Here is a 21,536-nt window from a genome sequence, read left to right on the forward strand (position 1 = left end):
TACATGACATAAAAATCTCTTAGGTGATTTAAATTAAGTATTTAGATTTTATTAGGTATTTTATTTAAAGTTTTCAAAAAATAAATAAATTATAATGTCTCGTGTCTATGATTTAAACTAGGATCGTCTCGACATTTTTTAAATTATTGGAAGATTCAGATCAGGTTGTATTTACATGCTTTCTAATACAAAAAATTTGTGTATCTTATTGATATAAGTAATAGATATAAAATTTTCAAGCATTTTCCATCAATAATTTCATATTCTCAAAATTGCTCTTATTCAAATGTGGTCTCGATTATTCATATATTCTTTCTTTACCCGAACCTCACGTAATAAGGTTGATAATCGAACACTTTAAAAAGAATCGCGTTGTCTAACTATAATAGACTCTAGTATACTCTAGAAGAGCATTTATACTTTTAACTATAATTTAATTAATTGATGAAAGATTAGCATTGCATTCTTTGGTGTAAAAAAGATGAGGCATATTGTCATATTTTTTTGAATAAAATTAGTGGAAAGATACATGAAAATTACTTTTAGACTATGATTATTTAAATAAGACAGTGCTGTTGGTGGATAAAAAATAAAAAATAAATAGCTTTAATTGGTTTTTTACAAGTTTGAAAATAGAATTAAGTTATATATATATATATATATATATATATATATATATATATATATATATATATATTAAACAAATACAAGAGAGTTAGTGTAGAAATCTAGTTGGTTGAATGAGTATATCTTTTTCTTTTTCTTTTTCTTTTTTTTAACTTTTTACTTTTGAGGGAGAATGGTTCTAATTCTTTTTTGGACTATTTCTTTTCTCTATTTTTTTTTTAATTTTTCATTTAATTGTATTTATTTGCATATCCGTCCCTAATATTTGATTCTTCTTTTCCACTTGGTCCGTTATTCTTTCTAAATTATCTAGTTGAAGAAGAAAATGAAGAAGTCTTATAAGGGTGTGGAAATCTCTTCTCTACTAAACGAATATATATATAAAAGGTGTTGTACATGAATACATATATTTATGAAAAGAGTAATAACAAGAGATTTAATTTGGGAGAGAATTATACAATACAACATTGGAAAAGAGTGTGTATGTGGACGCTTATGAATGACAAGATGAAAGCTGTGTAGGTTCATTCGCATAATCTTATCATCCAATGCCCAATTTGGTGACTCCCACCTTCTCAGCCTTTGTTCCCAGCTTGTCTAGCTAGCTAAAAAATAGAAACAGGTATATGCATGTGAGAGAAACATAAGAGAGAGATTTTAAAGTATTGATAAGATAAACGTTACCTCTCAACTTTGAACTATGTTTCATCTTTGAACTTTGAAATTTCTCAACTTTGAAATATGTTTCATTTTTACCTTTGAACTTTGAAATTTGTTCGTAGAAGAATAAATACCCTTGGAGAGTGATTCGTAAAAGTAAAGACAGAAATTGACGCAACGGTTAACTTGTAAAAATTGAAAAATGAAAAGTTTATTTTGATATTCCTTGCTCACTAAAGGTATTTTTGGAACAATTTCAAAGTTCAAAGGTATTTTTTGGAACAAATTTCAAAGTTAGAGAGAAATAATGAAACTTTTAAAAATCGAAGAATAATTTACCAATATCAAAGTTCATAGGTATTTCGCACAGAAAAAGATTATAAAAAGAACCTGGAAATAGGTATCAAGCTTCTTCTTCAGAATTTCATGCTCTTGTTTTACTTCCTGGAAACTTCTTATGCATCTATACAACAGAAAAAGAGAAGAAAAAAAAAAAAAAAAGTTAGCAAGTTCATGTAGCTTGTTAACCGGGTATGAAGTAAGAACTGATAATATAGATCATTACCCTTCAAGATTTCCTGCCAAGCAGTATTCTCTAAACTGTGAGCATGCTTCTGTTACCCTATTGGCTCCAATGCTAGCAACAAATTCAAATGAATTAAGACAAGGTTACTAAAGAGATAGAGGCACTATGACAACTGTGTATGTATATATTTATGAATAATCAAGCTTTCTCAGAGAAATGAAATGATACTACATTTCTTTGTCACGAAGGATCCCTGCATGACACATGGAGGATTCAACTTTTCAGAAGAGATAAAACGATGCCATCATTGGACCATTATTTCAGAACAATCAAATGCATACTTATACCGAGTGTTACTATGTGCTTGTTGCAGTGATTATCATCATCATATTGGAATAGTTTCTGGGAAAACATGATTATTCTCCTCCCATTACTATCACCGAAAAGATTTATTACTTGTGGTGCATTCGATTCTAATTCTAAAGTTAGGGTGGTTGGTAATGTGCCCTGCCATGTGTCCCCATTGCTATTTTCTACATGATTATCGTAGTTTACCTAGAGCTACTTCCCTTGAACTGGTGCATGTAGTTGTCAAGCTTTTCAAAATCCGTAGGCTTACTGACTCTGTGTAAGCCAATAAAACAGTAGCTCGATTAGATGGTTCTCGTAATCATTTTGATAATGTTAAAGGCTCTCTATGCTCACATAGTTTGTTCAATGCTCCGGATGAGTCTGGCCGAATCATTGTAGAATAATGACACAATTTCTTCGGCAAAATTTGGGTTTGTATCATCCTGCAATTCTTCAAGCTGAGTGAACTGATCACGATCAAGATAACCCTGCAACATAGGATTCTGTCTGGTTCAACAATTTATGTCGTAGTAGGTTATTTGTCAATCATTTGAAGTAAATATAACATAAGATTCACAAATTATAAAAAGATGGATGATCCAAGACTGAGGGAATATCCATATGGACGTGAATGCCAAGATTCACACAAGAATCGTGACAACTGGCTAGCACTTTGTAAATTTAGTTTGTCTTATTCCTGGTCCGCTGATAATTTATGCTGGTCCGAAACGTAGAAGACAGTTGTTGTTATCCAGTACAACTACGAACCAATTGACCATGACCCAGCTGATATCCTTCACTCCATGTTTAGCCCATCCCACCGTATAAATTATGCAGCGATCCACAAATTAGACCCTGGAGAAATAACTTGAAAAAATAAATACTAGTTCATTCTTTAACCAAATATTCGAAGACTTGTGGTTTTACTTTTTACTTCACTCTCAGATGGAAGATTTACATGGCCAAGCCATAGCACTATTAGGAATAAGTTCAATTACCATGTCTGGTCCGTCCCAAAATAATGAACATGAATATGTTCTTGGACCGATGGCTCAGTTAGGCTCATATCAGAAGAAAAAACCAGTTCCTATTTGGCTCATGCACCGTAAGGCTAAACCTGCCCTTCCAAATTAGACTTAAAGCTTGGTAGTTATATACTCTGCACTGTACTGGAAACCATGAACCAACGATTCTCAAACATGCTTACAGCAAAGTACAAGTTAGACTGTTAAGAGTGCCAACTGCACCATGAGAAAGACACAAGAAAAGTGAAAGAATTTCTTGTATTTTGAAGGTAAACCTGCTCAAAGAAGCACCTCTTCGTGTAGGCAACTTGACGTTGCAAAAGGCTAGAGTCCATCTCTCTCCCCAGAAAATGTAGCAGATTTGATGGAAATAATGATAGACGAGCTGGGAACTAGGTTCAAGTGTCTTGACTTCTTTGAATGATACAACAATATGCCAAACGAAGGTATTTATAGGCTAGCATGTGGAAGAAGTATAAGATAGAACGCAAAGAAGTTATCATCACTAAGTTGGGACGCAAAAGAATTTATCATCACTAAGTTGGGTTGCACAAGAATTTATCATTATCATCACTAAGTTCTCTTGTTTTGCCATTGCAATTTGAATGCCATATGCTATAATTTATGTGCTCATTCTCTTTAAGCCACAGCGAAACCAAAAAGTGATGATTCAATCAATTTATTGAAAAGAACATTTATAAGAACAATCCAAACACAATGGATAAAGGAGGGAAAAGAAAGAAAGGGCTGCAACTTACGTGTCAAATGCTAACATGCTTATAAGAAATACGTAACTAAGTGATTGAAGATTCTAAATGATAAGTACTAGGAAGCAGGTGCTTTTAGGGATAATGTTACACAAACTGCAGCAGATTTTTTTCGGGAGAAACTCCTAGAAATCCCATATTAAAAGGATCGCTCTGAACATCAATAATTCACCAAAAACAGAAAGATTCCAAATGAGGAATCGCCTCTTTTTTCATATAAAATCTCCAAGAGTTTGCATGTGAAAGAAAGGGAGTCATAGTCATCCTGTTAATCTGTTAATTATTTGTGACAACACTGAACAAGCAAACGGTCCAAATACTGTGTGCGAATAGGAGTCGAGGAATCTTATCATGATCAGAAATCACTTGGTTCGTGAAAATGGAAAAGCAATCTAATGCACCAAAATTTATGCCTACAATTTTTGGTGGCTAGGATATAAGAGACTTTCTTCTCTCACTCGTTCATAAGCACCTTTCTGGGACTAATAGATGCGCTTCTTTGTGAATGATAGGAAACCAATCTTGCAATGGAAATTGATAGAAAATAACATTAAAATTGTATTCTGATAATAAGAAAGACTAATATCGAACTCCAAGCACTTCGAGAGGCCTGAACTCTCCCCAGGAATGAAGGGATCCAATTTGGAAACACCCCATCCATTAAACACAAAGCATGATTTACAATCTGGCTAAGAAATTGAAAAAAAAAATGCTCCTATATAAATAGTCAATTCGTCAAATATGTACAACAAACGCCCTTTTCTTGAAGACTGATTGTTCCAATAATTCATAGATTCTTGATAATTGTGGTTAACACAACTTGCAGGCAAAAACAACAGAAGATAATGAATGAAGGAGCTACAAGGAGGAAAAGCGATTGAAATAGAATGTTACCCTGAGGCCAGCAGATCATGGTCCCCTACATGCCTCTCGCTGTCGATTGTTGCTGCGCGATTGACATCTTCTGGTGTCTGGGGTAAATTTTGAAAATGTGTGGTCACACACCCTGCTTTGCAAAAGAAGTGGGTGCACCGAATGAGATTGAGAATATGAATTTATGCATTTCCCCCCTTCTTTCTTAACAGAAGGGGTCGATATTCTGCATTATCTATCTCCCAAAACTGATAAGATCCCAGCAAGGATATGATAAACCCGACACGTATTATAGCATTTGTTTATAAATAAATGCATGTTGTGACAGGACTACAATAAAAAGAAAAATAGGGGAGAAGATTTTATCTGGGACCTCAATAATATCTAAGCAAAAAGGGTGCCACCTTTTTAGTTTTCCATCACCCCACGAAAAATACACGTACCCACCTCATAAATATCCCCTACCCAATCACATATATTGTTCACGTTTGTGCTGTAGCTGCAAAATGATGGAAGGAAGAAAAATATTTCATAGGCCAATGGTTTTAACCATAAAGCTTCTGCAGCTGTGCCCCTCATGTCACGTAATATGGACTCACATACCACAGCCCACACTAAGCATACTAATTAAAAATTATTTTCACTGGCGCCTTACATCCAATTATGTGCCAAAGAAAATTTTGTTCGCGTGTAAATGCTGAAAAAGAGATAAGCTCTGATCTGAAAAAATATAATAAACCAAAATCATTAGGTAAGGAATATAAAATCCCATGCTAAGAACAGAAAGCATAAATCCTGTACCATTGAAGGAGAGATGGAGGCATTATAAAATAATCTGTGAGGTCTCTCTAAGGAATGTTTTCTTTCTCAATCAACTATATTCTCACTGGTAAGACTCCAAAACTTGTGGGGGACGATAAAAAATCCAAAAGTAAACTTTAGTTTTACTATTATATTGATCGTTCCTTATTATTCCTTAAGAATTTATTCTGCTCATCCCACTAGAATCTAGCAGCATCATGGAAATTATTGGTAGCATCCACAACTTTTTGCAACTTCTGGAGCACCTTCAAACTAAATATCAACCATGTAAGCGGAATCAAACATAATTTGTTTTGTAAGAATCCAAAATAGCGGCAATGGTAACAGAAATGTCACCCCTTGTTACAAAGCACAAGTTGCATGATGCAAATCGATAAATAATAAAGAGGGAGATAATCATGTTAGAACTATTATCAGCATCGTGATTACAGTGTTATATATATGTATAGCATTATTATTATGGCTAGGTGTTTGGATTAGCTTATATGCAACACGACTGATTTCATAAGTGCAATTTGATTCTACAACATTTAGAGGCAAAAACTCACCACATAAGCTGATATGCATAGATCAGACAGGTGACAATCAAGACTTAACATAACAAACTAAGATAGAGATATTATACACAAAATAAAGAGAAGATAGCCAAAGGGCAAGGGGTAGAGGGAACTCCTCCCAACAAAAGACTAACCCAATAAGGCCTTCCAATTTCTAATAGTCATGATAAGGGTATAACTACACTAAAACTCTTTGTGACCTGAGTTCCACCACGAGGCTAAGTGTTATATACTATAAATAAAAGAATCCTCTGAACTTAACTTATCCTCAGACATTCTAAGTGTTATATATATGTATAGCATTATTATTATGGCTAGGTGTTTGGATTAGCTTATATGCAACACGACTGATTTCATAAGTGCAAATTGATTCTACAACATTTTACAACATAGAGGGAACTCCTCCCAACAAAAGACTAACCCAATAAGGCCTTCCAATTTCTAATAGTCATGATAAGGGTATAACTACACTAAAACTCTTTGTGAACTGTGTTCCACCGCGAGGCTAAGTGTTATATACTATAAATAAAAGAATCCTCTGAACTTAACTTATCCTCAGACATTCTAAGGTTCCTCTCTTTCCAAGTCACCCGTAGGGTAGCTTCCACTGTATAGCACCATTAAATTCTTGCCTTTCCACTAAATCTCATCTCCATCAGAGTTTCCAGCAATCAATCTTCAACCTTCTTAGGGAGGCAGATTGAAAGCCCAAATTCCTTCAAAATAAAAGACCGACTCTTAGCCACAAAAGGACAGTGTAACAGCGGGTGATCTAAAGAATCTTCTCCTTTCTACATAAGCAGCAGATGGAAGGAGAAAGAGTCCATGTAGTGCAATGTCTTTGTAGAGTAATTCAAAAGATATATCTTTACTCAAAACGGATGTTAAAATTTTATAATTGATCCAACTAGCTTCAACAAATTTATATGATTTGTTTAATGCTTCAACAAATTTATATGATTTTTTTAATTTTTCAGATTTCCTTAAAATACCCCATGACGTCAACATTTTATCAATGATTTTGTACCATCAACCTATAACTCCTTAAGACCAGCTTTTGATGGCTGCATCATCAGAGCTGTATTTACTCACGAGACTAATTAAACATGCATATACATATCGTAGGAACAATGGAAGATTTATGTTATGAAACTTGTTTTCTCAGAGCCTTTTGGAAATAATTAGAAACAAATAGTCAAGCCTAACCTAAAATTAGATCATTTGCATTTCTATCAGTATGCTGCTCGACCAACTGCATAACTTGGGCAATGAAAACTATTTGAAATCCTTGGAGCTCTTAATGTCATAAGTGGCAGGACAGGGGAGGGGGAGCAACAGTTTTGGACGTGGTTGTCTTCACTTCAGCTGACTATTAAAACAATGCCGTTAAGATAGTTCTTTTTCATTTGATTCATAAATTATATAAATCAATCTTAAAAAATACCATAGTAATTAGGTGATGAACAAAATGTTTACTGAATAGAAGATGGATGGCACCAAACTTATACAGACACAGTAACTGAATCACCATGGCAATTGCAAAAGAAAATTGAACGTCATGCGGACTGTTGTCTCTACTATTCCTATAAACTTCAGGCTCTAAATCTTCTCTACTTTTTTCCTTTTTGTCAACAGTTAGTCTTGGCCTCCAAGAGGCTGCCCGTTCCTATTTGAGGTCCAAACAAATCGACATCAACCATCTTATGTTTCCTAAAGCTTTTTAACATAAAATGCCGCCAACATTTTTCGATTTCCATGTAGATAACATCATCAACATTGCCGAACTCCCATTATACATTTTAGTTAAAGCAAGAATTCATATCATTACCAACACTAAATCCTGTAAATTAAGCAAACACGCAATTAAAATACTTCGTCATCCAGTAATACTTCAAATCTAAACTAACAAATCAAGTTCTAAGTTAATAAGCAGTCTGGTAGAATGGGAAATTACTTGGCGCAGCAGATTAAGCTGGCGTAGCACTACGACAGGATGGAAACCGCCTCTAACAGTGTTTATTGAAAGTCGAGATTGACTATCAAACGCATTCTCTTCGAATTCCTCCTGAGAAATCCACAAAATTTTACCGGCATGAAACCAAAACATACAAGCCAATCTGATACGAAGTTCGGTAAACATTGAATGGAAATTCAGAAACGCATACCTCATAGCAAATAGACGAACTCCATGAGGCCATTGTTGAAGTTCTAATAGAGCAATCGGAATCCGCCACTCTGCTTTCCTTTTACCGTGATTCTGATCAAGAATGATGTACGGAAAATAAATAGTAAATGTTCAAATTAAAAAAATAATAAAAATTGTAATAATTTATTCCCAACAAATTTAAATTATATTTAATAGATATTATTGAATTTTAGATTCTATATATTAATTACATATCAAAAAAAATATTAAATTTTATAATGGTTCGAGTTTCCCGAGCTTAATCCAAGTTCGACCCAAATTTTAAATTCAATCGACCCATTTGAATATGAATAATTACTTTGGAGATCGAGCTACCCACGAGTCGACTCATTTGAACCACGTTCGGATGGGTCGTGTCGAGTCAGCCCAATAAACACGGAGGTAAATCAAATATTAATGTGTCAATAAAAAAAATATTAAAATTTAAAATTTTATTTTTTAATATTTTTATAATTATAAACATTTTGAAATTAATATAAACAATTGAATGGTTAAAAATAATAAAAACTTTAATTAAATACAAAGAGGAAAAATTATAATATCAATTTCGAAAATAGAAATTTAATTAATAAAACATAAAATATAAATGTTTAAAAATTTAATTAAAAAAAAAAGCATAAATAAAATAACCCCAAATTATATTTCAGTAATCACTATGATCATACGGTTAGGGGTGTCAGCCGCATCCCGATTGCTGTTGGCGCCATTTGCTGATGCCGCAAAACTCTGCACATTTTTGTGAGAGAAATTTTGGTGAGATTTGATCCTTCGAATGAACTATATCATGGGCCAGTGAGCTGAGCATGGTTGCGATATGCTTCTGCTGCTCCGGTAGATCGATGAAATTTTCAGTTTCGCGTTTTTAATAGCCCTAAACTATGGAGGACCAGAGGCTGTTGGACAACGAGAGGCATCAGATCGAGCAGATTCTTCAGCTTGATAATGAGGAGTTGCAAGTTGAAGAAGTGGACTACCTCCCTGAATCCGATGACGATCGCGATGCTATGTAATGTTTATACCTTCCGTCGCTTTTTTATAGTTGCTTGTCGAACATTGGGTTGAAAAAATCTTAATCATTGATGGGATGGTGATTTAACTGCTGAATTGAATCTGATGAATGGTTTCTGTGTTAAAAGATTTGATTGTTTTGGGGATTTAAGTTTCGAGTCAAAATTCTTGCATCGGTGCACAATTTCTTCAATTCTCCAATGTCGCAGTGGATTTGGTTTTAGCTTAATTATTTCGCTTCGGTATAACGTTTAGAGCAGCTGTTAGAGAAGCCACCATTTTTTTAGAAAGTTATATACTTCCTTTCTTTTCATACTCTTACCGAAGAAACCAGAGAAACTTAGAATAAGCAAGTCAGTATCGATTATTTTCTTTCGTTAAGGAAAGAAGGGATACCTATTTGAGGCCTCCTACAGATGGATTGGCATAATTATTAGATTCCATTCCTCTATTATAGTCGTTTGCTAGATTTAGTCATCCGTATCAGCAAAAGGTAATTTTATTAATGAATAGAATTGCTTTATTTGTGTTCAAGAAAATTTCTTTGTTGTCATAAGTTCATACGTTCTTTCGTTTGTCTTCCTTTTCCTCTTGCTGCTGTAGTCGTTCTTAGTGTTATTGATTTATTATTATTTTGTGAATGGGTCGACATGCTTTAGTTCTCACCACAGGCACTGACATCATCCTGTTTTTTTCCGGCTGTATCCAAGCAGTAATGATCATGGTGGTTATGAGGCCTTTGCAGAATTTACTTTCAATTCCTCTTTGGCATCTTTGCATACGTATCTTGGTGGTATGATTTGTTGTTCATTTTTATTTTCTGATTAATATTTTGAGTATTCATGTCAATTCCATTTGGGGTACAGCTCTACTAATGTCTCCTGTGGTTACATGTAACAGAGGTTGAGGATGCTCATCACAGAATGGCTTTCTTGGATGGTGGTGCCATCCTGAACATTCCTGTATTTTATCTTGAAGGTATTCGATTGTTTATGCATCCTCATTCTGCTTCAAGCATCAATTGCATTGGTTTGAGTGCCATAATCTGATTAGGATGGTTACAAACCCTCTTTAATTTTAGAAATCTACAAATCTGATATTTATCTTTTAAAAATGGTTTTAAACAAATGTCCTTGTAGTCTAAAGAATCAAAGTCTGCAAATTATACAATTTTGTTGAAGTTGATAGTTATTCTCGATTTTATTATTAAAAAAGAATAGTATTTTCCCTGAATTAGAAAAAGGCAGCAATTCCATTAGGGTATGGAAGAACAGCTGCACAGTTTCTTGGAACAAACAGGTTTCTTTTTGCTTGGAGAGCTATAAAATAGATTCACGCTGCGACTATATATGTTCAAATTTTATACTTCATCATGAGTAGTTCATGTCTGAAGCAGCAAGCTCTTCTCCCCTGTCCATGGGGAGTAAGAAATTAGCATGTTTTTCAATTGTCATCCCCTTGCTTGATGCGTTTAGATGACCTGTAGGCTTCTATGCTTATCTCAAGAGTTTAGATATAACTGTTTGCAGAATGAAGAATAGTTCAATTGAGGAGACCTTGATTTTTCCAACTTTGAGTGAACAAGTCAATGTTTCATGATTATGGTCAACTGGCATCTAGAAACCTTATTGAGGATACTTTTTTTCTATCTTGGCTCTTATTTAGTACGTTATGTATAATTCACATATTTCTCAGGAGTTGTGTTGTTCCCAGAAGCTACTCTACCTCTCAGAGTGATACAATCAAATTTTATTGCTGCCATTGAGAGAGTGTTGACTCACTTTGATACTCCTAATACCATAGGTGTGGTATGTGCTCAAATTTAGGCAGTGGATATAGCTTTTAAAAATTCCTTGAAATCCTTTATTGGTAGCTCAAGCAAGATTAAATATTCTATTCAGGTTCACGTCTCTGTAGATTCTGGGAGTGATAGACTACGTTTTGCAAATATTGGGACAACTGCAGAGGTATTATTACTCAATTTTGATTCACGTTGTCTTTTCCTTTTCTGACATTATTCCAAAATCAATTAGTATTGCTCATGCCATGGTTTGGAGTTGTTTAGCTTCTATCTAAACTTTAAGGTAAAGGCTGCCATACTTCTAATGACATGCATCCATGTACCTACTGACTCTCTCTCTTACAGATTCGGCAGTTTCGGAGGTTGGAGGATGGTTCACTCAATGTTCTTGCTAGAGGGAAGCAGCGGTTTCGCCTTAGGCGCCGTTGGATTGATGTTGAAGGAGTGGTTAGAGAAAATTGCTGTTCTTGAATTATTTGTATTCTTTTAATTCTTTTTCTTAATAAGATTGCAACGTTTGTAGCCTTGTGGAGAAGTTCAAATTATCCAGGAAGATTTGCCATTAAGGACTCCGCGGGATGCTTTTGGAGATTTGGCTCCAAGGAATACTATTCAGCGCCACAGTCTCTCATGTGCATTGGCTTCATATACTTCTTGCTCTAGACCATTTACGTCCAGGGATGAGGAGGATGATTCAGCCTCTAATTCTGAAGAAAGCTTTGAACGTGAGCTTTCATTGAGAGAGAGGAAAATCCACCAAGCAGCAATTGGTTCCAGTGAGTCTTGTAGCGATGAGGAGATTTCTGGGTCAGAGGCAGAACACCAACACGCAATGTCACATCAAAATGACTCTGATTCTTTGGGTTTTTTGCATTCTGACTATGAGAAAGAAAGTGAAAAACCTTCCCCTGATATAGGAAAGAGTTCCACATCAGCTAAGGATTCTAGCGAGAGGAAAGAATTCAAAGGATGTCGAAGAAACTCAAGTTTTAATCACATGCATGGGGTCTCAAAAGCTTTTTTGCCATATTGGGTCTACTCAATGTACGACTCATATTGTCTTGCTCAAAAAGCAGCAGGTGATTTTAGTTGCTTTCTTTCACCCTCAGCCTTTCTTTTCTTTCCTTTTATTTATTTTATCTGGTTTCTGTTTTCTATTTAGATTTACGTTTCACTTGTTTCTATTAATCATTTGGTATTTTGATTCTGTAATCTTCTGTTTGCTGTTTTCTATGTCTCAGGACAAAATATCCTCTTTCTGCAATATATCAAGATAATTTGTGGCACATGTGTTGGTTCTGTTCTTATTTTATTTTTAATTTTGTTTATTTTATTTCTTATCATCACTATTTGCAGCTATGTGGAAGCAGATAGTGGGGGCACCAAACATGGATGGTTTTGTGAAGAATCCAGACATTTTATCATTCTATATTGCTAGTAAGATTCCAGTTTCTGAATCTACTAGACAGGAGCTTTTGGAGATTGATGGCATTTCGTATAGATTACGTCGGGAAATTGAGTTACTTAAGTCTATCGATCTCATCCAATGTAAAAACTGTAAGGTAATCACAAGTCTCTGACGTATGCTTGCACTCGTCCACTCCATTTCTTGCCTCTGCCCTCAACTTGTGCTTCTGTATTGCAGCACTGTGCGTAGTCATTCCAACGCATACTTAGCTTGCCATTGTTCTTACATGTAATTTCCTCTTATGCAGACAGTCATAGCCAAGCGCAGCGATATGTTGGTGATGTCTAGTGACGGCCCACTCGGTGCTTATGTGAACCCCCATGGTTATGTGCATGAAATAATGACTCTTTACAGAGCAAATGGCTTAGCACTTAGAGGACGAGCTGAGACAGAATACAGTTGGTTCCCTGGGTATGAGATTAACCTAGCTTTTCTTTTCTTTGAGCCTATGAGTTTCTTTTTACGCACTTTCTTAAAAAGAACTTGTTCGTGACTTGTTTATAAAAAAGTTATTGTGCTGGTTTTGTTTCTAACACGACATTACACTTGAGCATGAAGTACAGTCGAGCATAGGTTCCCACTAGAATATGTAGCGTAGGGGAACGGTTTCTAGGTTGGGTCGGAACCTTTCAACCCATTTCTGGTATAAAATGTGACCAATTAACCGATCAACAAAATTACTTTGCATCAAAACATAGAATGTTCACTAATCTTACTAACATTGAATAATTGAAAAATGAGATCATTTAGAAATACACGAATGCTAAGAATATTTAGAATAACATTGATGAATGCTATGATTACGTTTGATCATTATCCATTTTTGGTGACCACCTTCTTAGGATTTGATATATTATGAGTTATTTTTGCAACCACAAGTCAAGTAGCTATCCATGAGATTCGCGGGGCGGCCACCTTCTTAGGATTTGATATATTATGAGTTATTTTTGCAACCAGAAGTCCATGAATGTAAATATCTTGTGATTCCTCGAGGTGTGGATAGGCTGGCTCAAATACTTGGGTTATAAAAAAAGAAAAGTGTGAATAGTTCAAGGGTCGGATCAAGCAGCATGTCTTGTGAAAATCCGAGAAATAAAAGTTAACCTAAATATCTACTAGTTATGAGAAAATAAAATCTTTTTACATTTATGGATGTTTAGAATATTGTTTAATCAGAGATCTAAGGACTACATTATGTTTTTCTTTTAATCTTTCCATGAGACACTCTGACTGACTTTCGTATTTCAGGTACGCGTGGACAATCTCAATCTGCGCCACTTGTGAAACTCAGTTAGGATGGCTTTTTACTGCCACAAACAGGAATCTGAAACCCAGATCGTTTTGGGGAATTCGAAGCTCCCAGTTAGCCGATGCCACACGTTAATTCGTCACCTTTGGTTAACTCTTTCTGAACTTCTTATAAAGTCTGTAGAGGGATATTCATGTTTGCATTTGAATGCTTTGCTTCTTGAGATATGAGTGCTTCTGTTGCAGCGGCTTCTAAAAGCTCTACATATATATAAATATATATAATATTCATATGCGACTTGTAATAAAAACATTCTGTTTGTAACTATATTCTATTGTAGGTACCTGGAAAATTTGCTCAATCGAACATATTTCAGTAATCAGGTATGTTAAGTTTTGTAGTGTAGTTGTACTTCTTTTTTGTGTTTTCTCGTGTCTTTGAACATCATATAAGTGAAACGAGGACGGGAAGTACTCTCTTTCACGATAAATCTCATTTTAGTCTTTGAATTTTATGTTTGTTTCATTTTAAGAGCCTTCGAAATGTCTATTTTCGTATCTTATTTTTAAAACTTCAAATACACTTCCCTCACTCTTTTTTTTTTTTTTTTCTTATTCAGTTTATCTTGATGATGGCAAGATAAACTTGCTTTTTTTTTAATAAACTATTATATTGTTCTCATGTTGATTTGTAGTTTTTTTTTTTTTTTTATTGATGTTGGGGTCATTTAGATCGCCCCTGCACGTTGTCCTCAATGGATCGAATCTCGCGTCGTCCTCAATGGATCGAACCTCTAAGACTTTATCTTCATGCTTGTTGGGGTCATTTAGATTGCCCCTGTGTGTCGTCCTCGATGGATCAAACCTCTAAAGACTCTTATTTTCACGCTTGAGTTTTCACTAATATTCACTCGATTAATTAATTTAAAACATTGTTTATTTAATTTTGATAGTGATGGTAAATTATTATAAACTAATTTAGTTATAATTAATTAAAAAATCAGCACAAGTGAACAAAAGTAAACATCAACTCGAAGGTAAAAGTATAAATTAATTTTATTTGCACAAATGATCTCATGAATTACAAAAGCCTAAATGACTCAATCTAAACAACAAATGAATATTACATAAACAGATAAACCACTTCAGAAACAGACAATTAAAAGAAGCAAAAGTAACAAGTTCTTGAGGCACTCCCTATGCTAATGCCATGACTACATCAACAAATTACACAAAAAGAATGATGGAAAATTTTGAAAACCAAAACTACAACTTTCGTTTAAAGGTAGCTACGGTAGCCGGGGCTGTACATGCAGCTCTCGGCGAACTTTACGAGATCCTTCGGTCGAGGAAGACGAGAAGCCAGACCTGCAACGTAATAGCATATGATACAAATGTTACTAAACTTTTCTATATGAATGATTTAATCACATTGTGAAGAAAGTGGGAGAGAAGCTGACCAAGTTCATAGGCTTTAGCAGCAACTTTAGCAGCAATGTTGGCTGATATCTTTCTGATATTGGTAAAAGGAGGGTAAATCAATCCCTTCTCATAGTTTTCTTCACTCACTTGGGCAGCCAGCGCCTCCGCTGCAAAGAGGAAGAAACCGTTAGCATTGAACTCGAACTCGAAAAGATTAGCGTAAAACAAGTATCAGTTGGCTCAGTTAACGAAACGTTCACTTACAGGCTGCCAAGAGCATGTCGTCGTGCACGCGAATAGTACCCGACATGATCAGTCCCAAGCCAAATCCAGGGAATATGTAAGCATTGTTGGCCTGAATTGCATTAGGAAGAGAGCAAATATGTAAGCATTGTTGGTCTGAATGGCATTTGGTGAGTTTAGAAGAATGAAAGGTAGGTACCTGGCCAGGCACATAAACTTTCCCATCATATTCAACAGGGTCAAATGGACTTCCACTGGCGAAGATCGCCCGACCCTGGCTCCATGTATAAGCTTCTTCGGCGGTACACTCCGATTGTGACGTCGGGTTCGAGAGAGCAAGGATAAGTGGTTTCTACAAAGCAATACTCGGGTTAACGGAATTGAGGAATGGCAGGGGGGAGAAGTTGATAAGGAATAAGGAAGAACCTCATTGAGGGATGCCATGGCCTCCACAACTTCCTTTGTAAATGTCTTTCCAACACCAGATGTTCCTATCAACACTGTTGGCTTGATTGCCTATATAATTGAAAGTTTGAAAAAGATCAGATATACTTATAACGGCCTTAGCCCACCGCTAGCAGATATCGTCCTCTTTGAGCTTTCCCTTTCGGGCTTACCCTCAAAGTTTTTAAAACACATCTACTAGGGAAAGGTTTCCACACCCCTATAAAGGGTGTTTCGTTCTCCCCAACTGATGTGGGATCTTACAATAACGAAGCATTACAGACCTGGACGGCGCCCAAAAGATCCTTGATAGATTCATGGTCGTGAGCCCAAGGCTTCTTGAAGTGTTGAAGGGATTCGAAGCGGGATCGAACGATCAGCCCCTGTGACAATGGTCATACTCTTTTAGAACATGAAACATTAATGTGTAATGGCACAGTTTTGAGATGAGTTAGTTCATACTACCTTTGAGTCCACAAGCCAAATCTTCTTGCGAGTCTCTTCAACTGGAGCTTGGGTCTGCCCAAAAACAAGCAAAATCATAAGCCATAATTGCATTTGATTCAGAATAGAAAGGAGAAGAGGAATAGAAGTAGGCTCATACTTGTTTTGAAACCTCCAAAGCAATAAGCTCAGCTATACCAGTTCCAGCCTGCAACAGTTTAATGACAGAAGAAATAAGAAAATGGAAGCAAGGTGTGAGATCCCACGTCGGTTGGAGAGGAAAACAAAGCATTCTTTATAAGAGTGTGGAAATCTCTCCCTACTAGACGCGTTTTAAAAAAATTGAGGGAAAAACCCAAAGAGGACAATATCTGGTAGCGATGGGCTTGGGCCGTTACAAATGGTATTAGAGCTAGACAGTGGATGATGTGCCAATGAGGAGACTGGGCCACGAAGGGAGGTGGACACGAGGCAGTGTGCTAGCAAGGACACAGGGCCCCAAAGAGGGGTGGATTAGGGGGTCCCACATCAATTGGAGAAAAGGGAATGAGCGCCGGCAAGGACCCTGAGCCCCGAAAGGGGGGTGGATTGTGAGATCCCACGTCAGTTGGAGAGGAGAATGAAACATTCTTTGTAAGGGTGTGGAAACCTCTCCCTAGTAGACGCGTTTTAAGAATCTTGCGGGAAAGTCCAAAGAGACAATATCTGCTAGCGGTGGGCTTGGACCATGACACAGGTTCAGAGTAGCATGGCTATTCGATCCCTTACAAGACAGGACACTTAAGAAGCAGATGGACCATCAAAGAAATATGTGCCAAAGTAAACAAACACAGCTCAAAGCACTTCAAACTCACCTCTCCAGCTCCAAGGAACAGGAAAGTATGGTCAGCTAATGTCCCTCCAACAAGTTTAAGAGCTGAAAGAAGTCCCGCTACGACGACAGATGCCGTACCCTAAACGTCCGAGTAAGAGACACCATGTTAGAGGAAATCTTCTCTTAAAACCTACATTAATAGTTAAAAGCGATGCATATGTTTCGTACCTGAATGTCATCGTTAAACACGAGGTGTGACGAGCTATATCTCGAAAGCAACTCGAACGCATTGTGGTTTGCAAAATCCTCAAACTGTTAAATAACAAATGCTTAGCAACAAAATGAAGAACTCCAAGCTGTGTCATGAAATAAGTTGAAACTTCAAAATCACCTGAATCAACACTTTCTCTCCATAGTTCTTCTTTACTGCATACATGAACTCATCCAAAAGCTCCATGTACTCCTAAATGAAGGAAAGAACACAACGATGAGCGGATTGAAACCGAGGGGACGGGAGAGCAAAAGGAGACAAAAAACCGTTCACCTGTCCTCTAGCACGTTTATGTCGAAGGCCGATGTAAAACTCATCGTTCAAAAGCTGCTCATTGTTCGTGCCGACGTCGATGGTGATGGGCAAGCACTGCACATATACACAACTCCAAACTTTAGCCATTGCTTGGTTTAGTACTTGAAAGCAAAGCTGCTTAATCCTAGAATAAACACTAGTATATAAACTCGAGTATCGCTTACAGCCGAGGGTCGGATTCCTCCGAGCGCTGTATACAACGAGAGCTTCCCCACAGGAATCCCCATGCCCTGAAAGATATCATTTGAACAAATTAAGTAAAGGTTCACCAGCTGAATGAAAGTAGTAAGTTTTGTTACCTGGCATCCGAGATCCCCGAGGCCGAGAATCCGCTCACCGTCGGTCACAACAATAACTTGAATGTTCCTTTCGGGCCAGTTCTTCAACACTTCAAGAATCTTTCCCCTGGAAATGGAAGTTTTTGATTATGTGTTCTGTACTAATGCAGCTAATCATACATAATGAACACTTGTTTAATGGCATACTTCTCTTTTAAACTGATGAAAAGGCCCTGAGGTCGCCTGTAAATGCTTCCGTACTTCTGGCAAGCTTCGCCGACGGTCGGAGTGTAGACGACGGGAAGCAGTTCTTCGACGTTATCGATCAGAAGCTTGTAGAACAGCCTTTCGTTTCTCTCCTGCAAGATCAAATGATATGAGACATGTATAAACATGAACAGGAATTGGCTTGTTTACATGTTTTGATTGAAACTAACATGTAACTGCTCAAGTTCATTGCTAGCAGATATTGTCCTCTTGGGGCTTTCCCTTTCGGGCTTCTTCTCAAGGTTTTAAAACGTGTCTATTAGGGAGAGGTTTCCACACCCTTATAAGGAATGTTTCGTTCCCATCTCCAACTGATATGGGATCTCACAATCCACCCCCTTAGGGGCCCAGCGTCCTCATTACCACACCTCCCGATATTTGGCTCTTATACCATTTGTAACAGTCCAAGCCCACCGTTAGCAGATATTGTCCTCTTTGGGCATTCCCTTTTGGGTTTCCCCTCAAGGTTTTAAAACGCGTTTGTTAGGGAGATGTTTCCACACACCCTTGTAAGGAATGCTCCGTTCCCATCTCCAACCGATGTGGGATCTCACAATCCACCCCCTTTGAGGGCCCGGCGTCCTTGCTAGCACACCACCCTGGTGATTGGCTCTGATACCATTTGTCACAGTCCAAGCCCACTACTAGCAAATATTGTCCTCTTTGGGCTTTCCCTTTCGAGTTTCCCCTCGAGGTTTTGAAACGCATCTATTAGAGAGAGATTTTCACACCCTTATAAGAAATGTTTCGTTCTCCTCTCCAACCGATGTGGGATCTCACCGTCCACTTCTCAACTCCAATTTCAAGAGACAACAAAGATTTTAAGTCATTAAAGTTCTAATTTAAAAGACAAACCCCAAAGTTCAAACATCTCAAAACCTTAAAAACTAATTTACTCCTAATGATCTCAATTCAATAGGGACAGATGAATCAAACAGAAAACTAACTAATAAATAAGTGGAGAAAACATCAACCTGAAGATCCATCATGGCAATATATCTGTGTAATGGAACTTCATAGTTGCGTAGATTGTGCATCATCCTCCTTTCCTGCTCCCCAAAAGAAACCATTAAAATCATAATAAACCAAGTTCAACGGTCCATGTACCAGCTCAAGCCCACCGCTAACAGATATTGTCCTATTTGGGTTTTCCCGTCTGGGCTTCCCCTAAAGGTTTTAAAACGCGTCTGCTAGGGAGAGATTTCCACACCCTTATAAGGAATGCTTGGTTCTCTTCTCCAACCAATGTGGGATCTCACAATCCACTCCCGTTCAAGGCCTAGCGTCCTTGCTAGCACATCGCCCAGTGTCTGGCTCTGATACTATTTGCAACGACCCAGACAGGTTTCCACACCCTTAAAAGGAATGCTTCGTTCCCCTCTCCAACCGACGTGGGATCTCACGGACCAATACAAAGATCTAAACTAACCTGAAGCTCCTGATTAAGAAGTGCTGGTGGCAACAAACCACGCAAGTAATGAGCATCCCTCTCTTTCTCAGTAAAAGCAAGCCCTTTGTTATAGATTGGATCACGCAACAACGAATAGCCACTAAAACAACAAAACAAAGAATGATATCAGAAACAAAAACAAAACAAAACATGTTTTAACAACAAGGTTGTTTCTTGTTTCTTAATCTTGACCTAGCAACAGAGACAGTCCAAGGAGTAATGAGCTGATCTTCAGTGGCATTATGTTCCCCATAAGCTTCCTCGTACTTATTGTCAATTTCTTCAATCTCCATATGAACACTACCATTACTCATCGTCTTCTTCATTGCACCCTCCATTAATCTCTCAACTGGTCTCTACAAAATGGCAGAAAGCTCACAGAAAAAGGCAGAACACAGCGAATGGAATCACACCCTTTTGAAAAAACAGACAGAATTTGGTGGAAATGGAAGGAACAAGATCGAGGTTTTATAGTGAACGAAATGAACAGCTACAAAAGCTTATTCCTCGATGGGTTCATCTTGTCAACGAATTATGGCGACAATGTGAAGAGCACAAACGACCCAAGTGGACTATTTCATTCAAGAATTCGACAAACCAAAATAAAAAAAACAACAAAAAATGAGCTGAGATTTTGTGTTTTACCAAATAGTGGCGATGTCGGAGGAAGGAGAGCATATCTCTGTGGGAACGCGTGACAAATATTAATTCAGATTTCAAAGCTTGCAATGTTTCCGCGTTTTCTTGTGTGAGGAACAGTCAAGAGGGGATTGGTTGAGGGTTAAAGTTTGAACCTTTGAAGATTGGGTTCTTTTTTCACTTCAATCCCTCATTTTCCATCTAATTTCATTTTAGTCCCCAACACCCAATTTTCTTTTCTTTTTTCACCCCAAAAAAAACCGTAAATAAACGATATAATTTATCTAAAAACACGACTCAACTTTTAAAAGTTTCAATCATGAAAACGGTGAGTATTTTATTTCAAAAATACCCTTTTAACTTTTGGCAGTGATTATTGATGTGATGTCCCACGTTGGTTGGGGAAGAGAACAAACCATCATTTGTAAGGGTGTGGAAACCTTCTCCTAGCAGACGCGTTTTAAAACCTTGAGGGGAAGCTCGAAAAGGAAAGTCCAAAGAGGACAATATTTGCTAGCGGTGGATCTGAGTCATTACAAATGGTATCAGAGCCAGACATCGGACGATATGTCAGCCTTCTTATTGTTTCCTGTAAGGACGCTGGTCCCAAAGGGATGTGGATTTGGAGGCGGTCCCACGTCGATTGGAGAAAGGAAAGAATGTCAGCGAGGACCCTGGCAAAGGGTGGATTGTGATGTCCCACATTAGTTGTTTCTTTCAAACTTAATTCAAACAAATATCTCAGTTAATTGTCTCAATTTACTGTCACCGTCTATTTTTTATTCTACATTAATTTTAAAATATTAATAAAATGTTTTTTTCAAATGGTTTAGAAATTTTATTCACATGATTTTGAAATTGTTATAATAATTTTTTTGTCACTCACCTCAAAATATATTTTTAAATATTTAAAAATAATTTACGGTTTAATTTAATATTATTAAACACATTTTTATTCTATAAATATTAGTTTAAAATAATTTAAAATACGGGAAAAAAATTATTTTGAT

At 36.8% G+C, this 21,536-nt stretch overlaps 3 protein-coding genes across 3 annotated transcripts; 1 reads left to right on the forward strand and 2 right to left on the reverse strand.

Moving 5' to 3' along the window:
- Window positions 1–994: 994 nt before the first annotated feature.
- LOC111453979 (histidine-containing phosphotransfer protein 4-like) lies at window positions 995–4,191 on the reverse strand. The gene is made up of 6 exons (XM_023095235.1): window positions 3,465–4,191; window positions 2,519–2,652; window positions 2,369–2,437; window positions 1,853–1,924; window positions 1,678–1,750; window positions 995–1,232 (listed from the first exon to the last, which is right to left on the reverse strand). The coding sequence occupies exons 1-6, from the start codon at window positions 3,522–3,524 to the stop codon at window positions 1,203–1,205; spliced, it is 438 nt and encodes a 145-aa protein (XP_022951003.1). The 5' UTR covers window positions 3,525–4,191; the 3' UTR covers window positions 995–1,202.
- A 4,874-nt stretch (window positions 4,192–9,065) lies between these two features.
- Window positions 9,066–14,313, forward strand: LOC111454509. Its single transcript, XM_023096004.1, has 10 exons — window positions 9,066–9,420; window positions 10,136–10,215; window positions 10,323–10,400; window positions 11,118–11,230; window positions 11,324–11,389; window positions 11,569–11,670; window positions 11,747–12,302; window positions 12,580–12,785; window positions 12,939–13,102; window positions 13,940–14,313. Exons 1-10 carry the CDS (start codon window positions 9,293–9,295, stop codon window positions 14,073–14,075), a joined length of 1,629 nt encoding a protein of 542 aa, XP_022951772.1. The 5' UTR covers window positions 9,066–9,292; the 3' UTR covers window positions 14,076–14,313.
- Window positions 14,314–14,973: 660 nt separating this feature from the next.
- Window positions 14,974–20,659, reverse strand: LOC111454390 (NADP-dependent malic enzyme). Its single transcript, XM_023095866.1, has 19 exons — window positions 20,533–20,659; window positions 20,080–20,243; window positions 19,867–19,987; window positions 19,412–19,486; window positions 18,378–18,529; window positions 18,192–18,297; window positions 18,057–18,122; window positions 17,851–17,946; window positions 17,698–17,769; window positions 17,535–17,618; window positions 17,347–17,445; window positions 16,653–16,700; window positions 16,514–16,567; window positions 16,333–16,431; window positions 16,031–16,120; window positions 15,804–15,956; window positions 15,626–15,716; window positions 15,400–15,528; window positions 14,974–15,307 (listed from the first exon to the last, which is right to left on the reverse strand). The coding sequence occupies exons 1-19, from the start codon at window positions 20,563–20,565 to the stop codon at window positions 15,219–15,221; spliced, it is 1,821 nt and encodes a 606-aa protein (XP_022951634.1). The 5' UTR covers window positions 20,566–20,659; the 3' UTR covers window positions 14,974–15,218.
- Window positions 20,660–21,536: the final 877 nt, after the last annotated feature.

This window comes from Cucurbita moschata, unplaced genomic scaffold (genome assembly GCF_002738365.1).
Source record: "Cucurbita moschata cultivar Rifu unplaced genomic scaffold, Cmos_1.0 Cmo_Scf00016, whole genome shotgun sequence".
Classification (NCBI taxonomy): domain Eukaryota; kingdom Viridiplantae; phylum Streptophyta; class Magnoliopsida; order Cucurbitales; family Cucurbitaceae; genus Cucurbita; species Cucurbita moschata.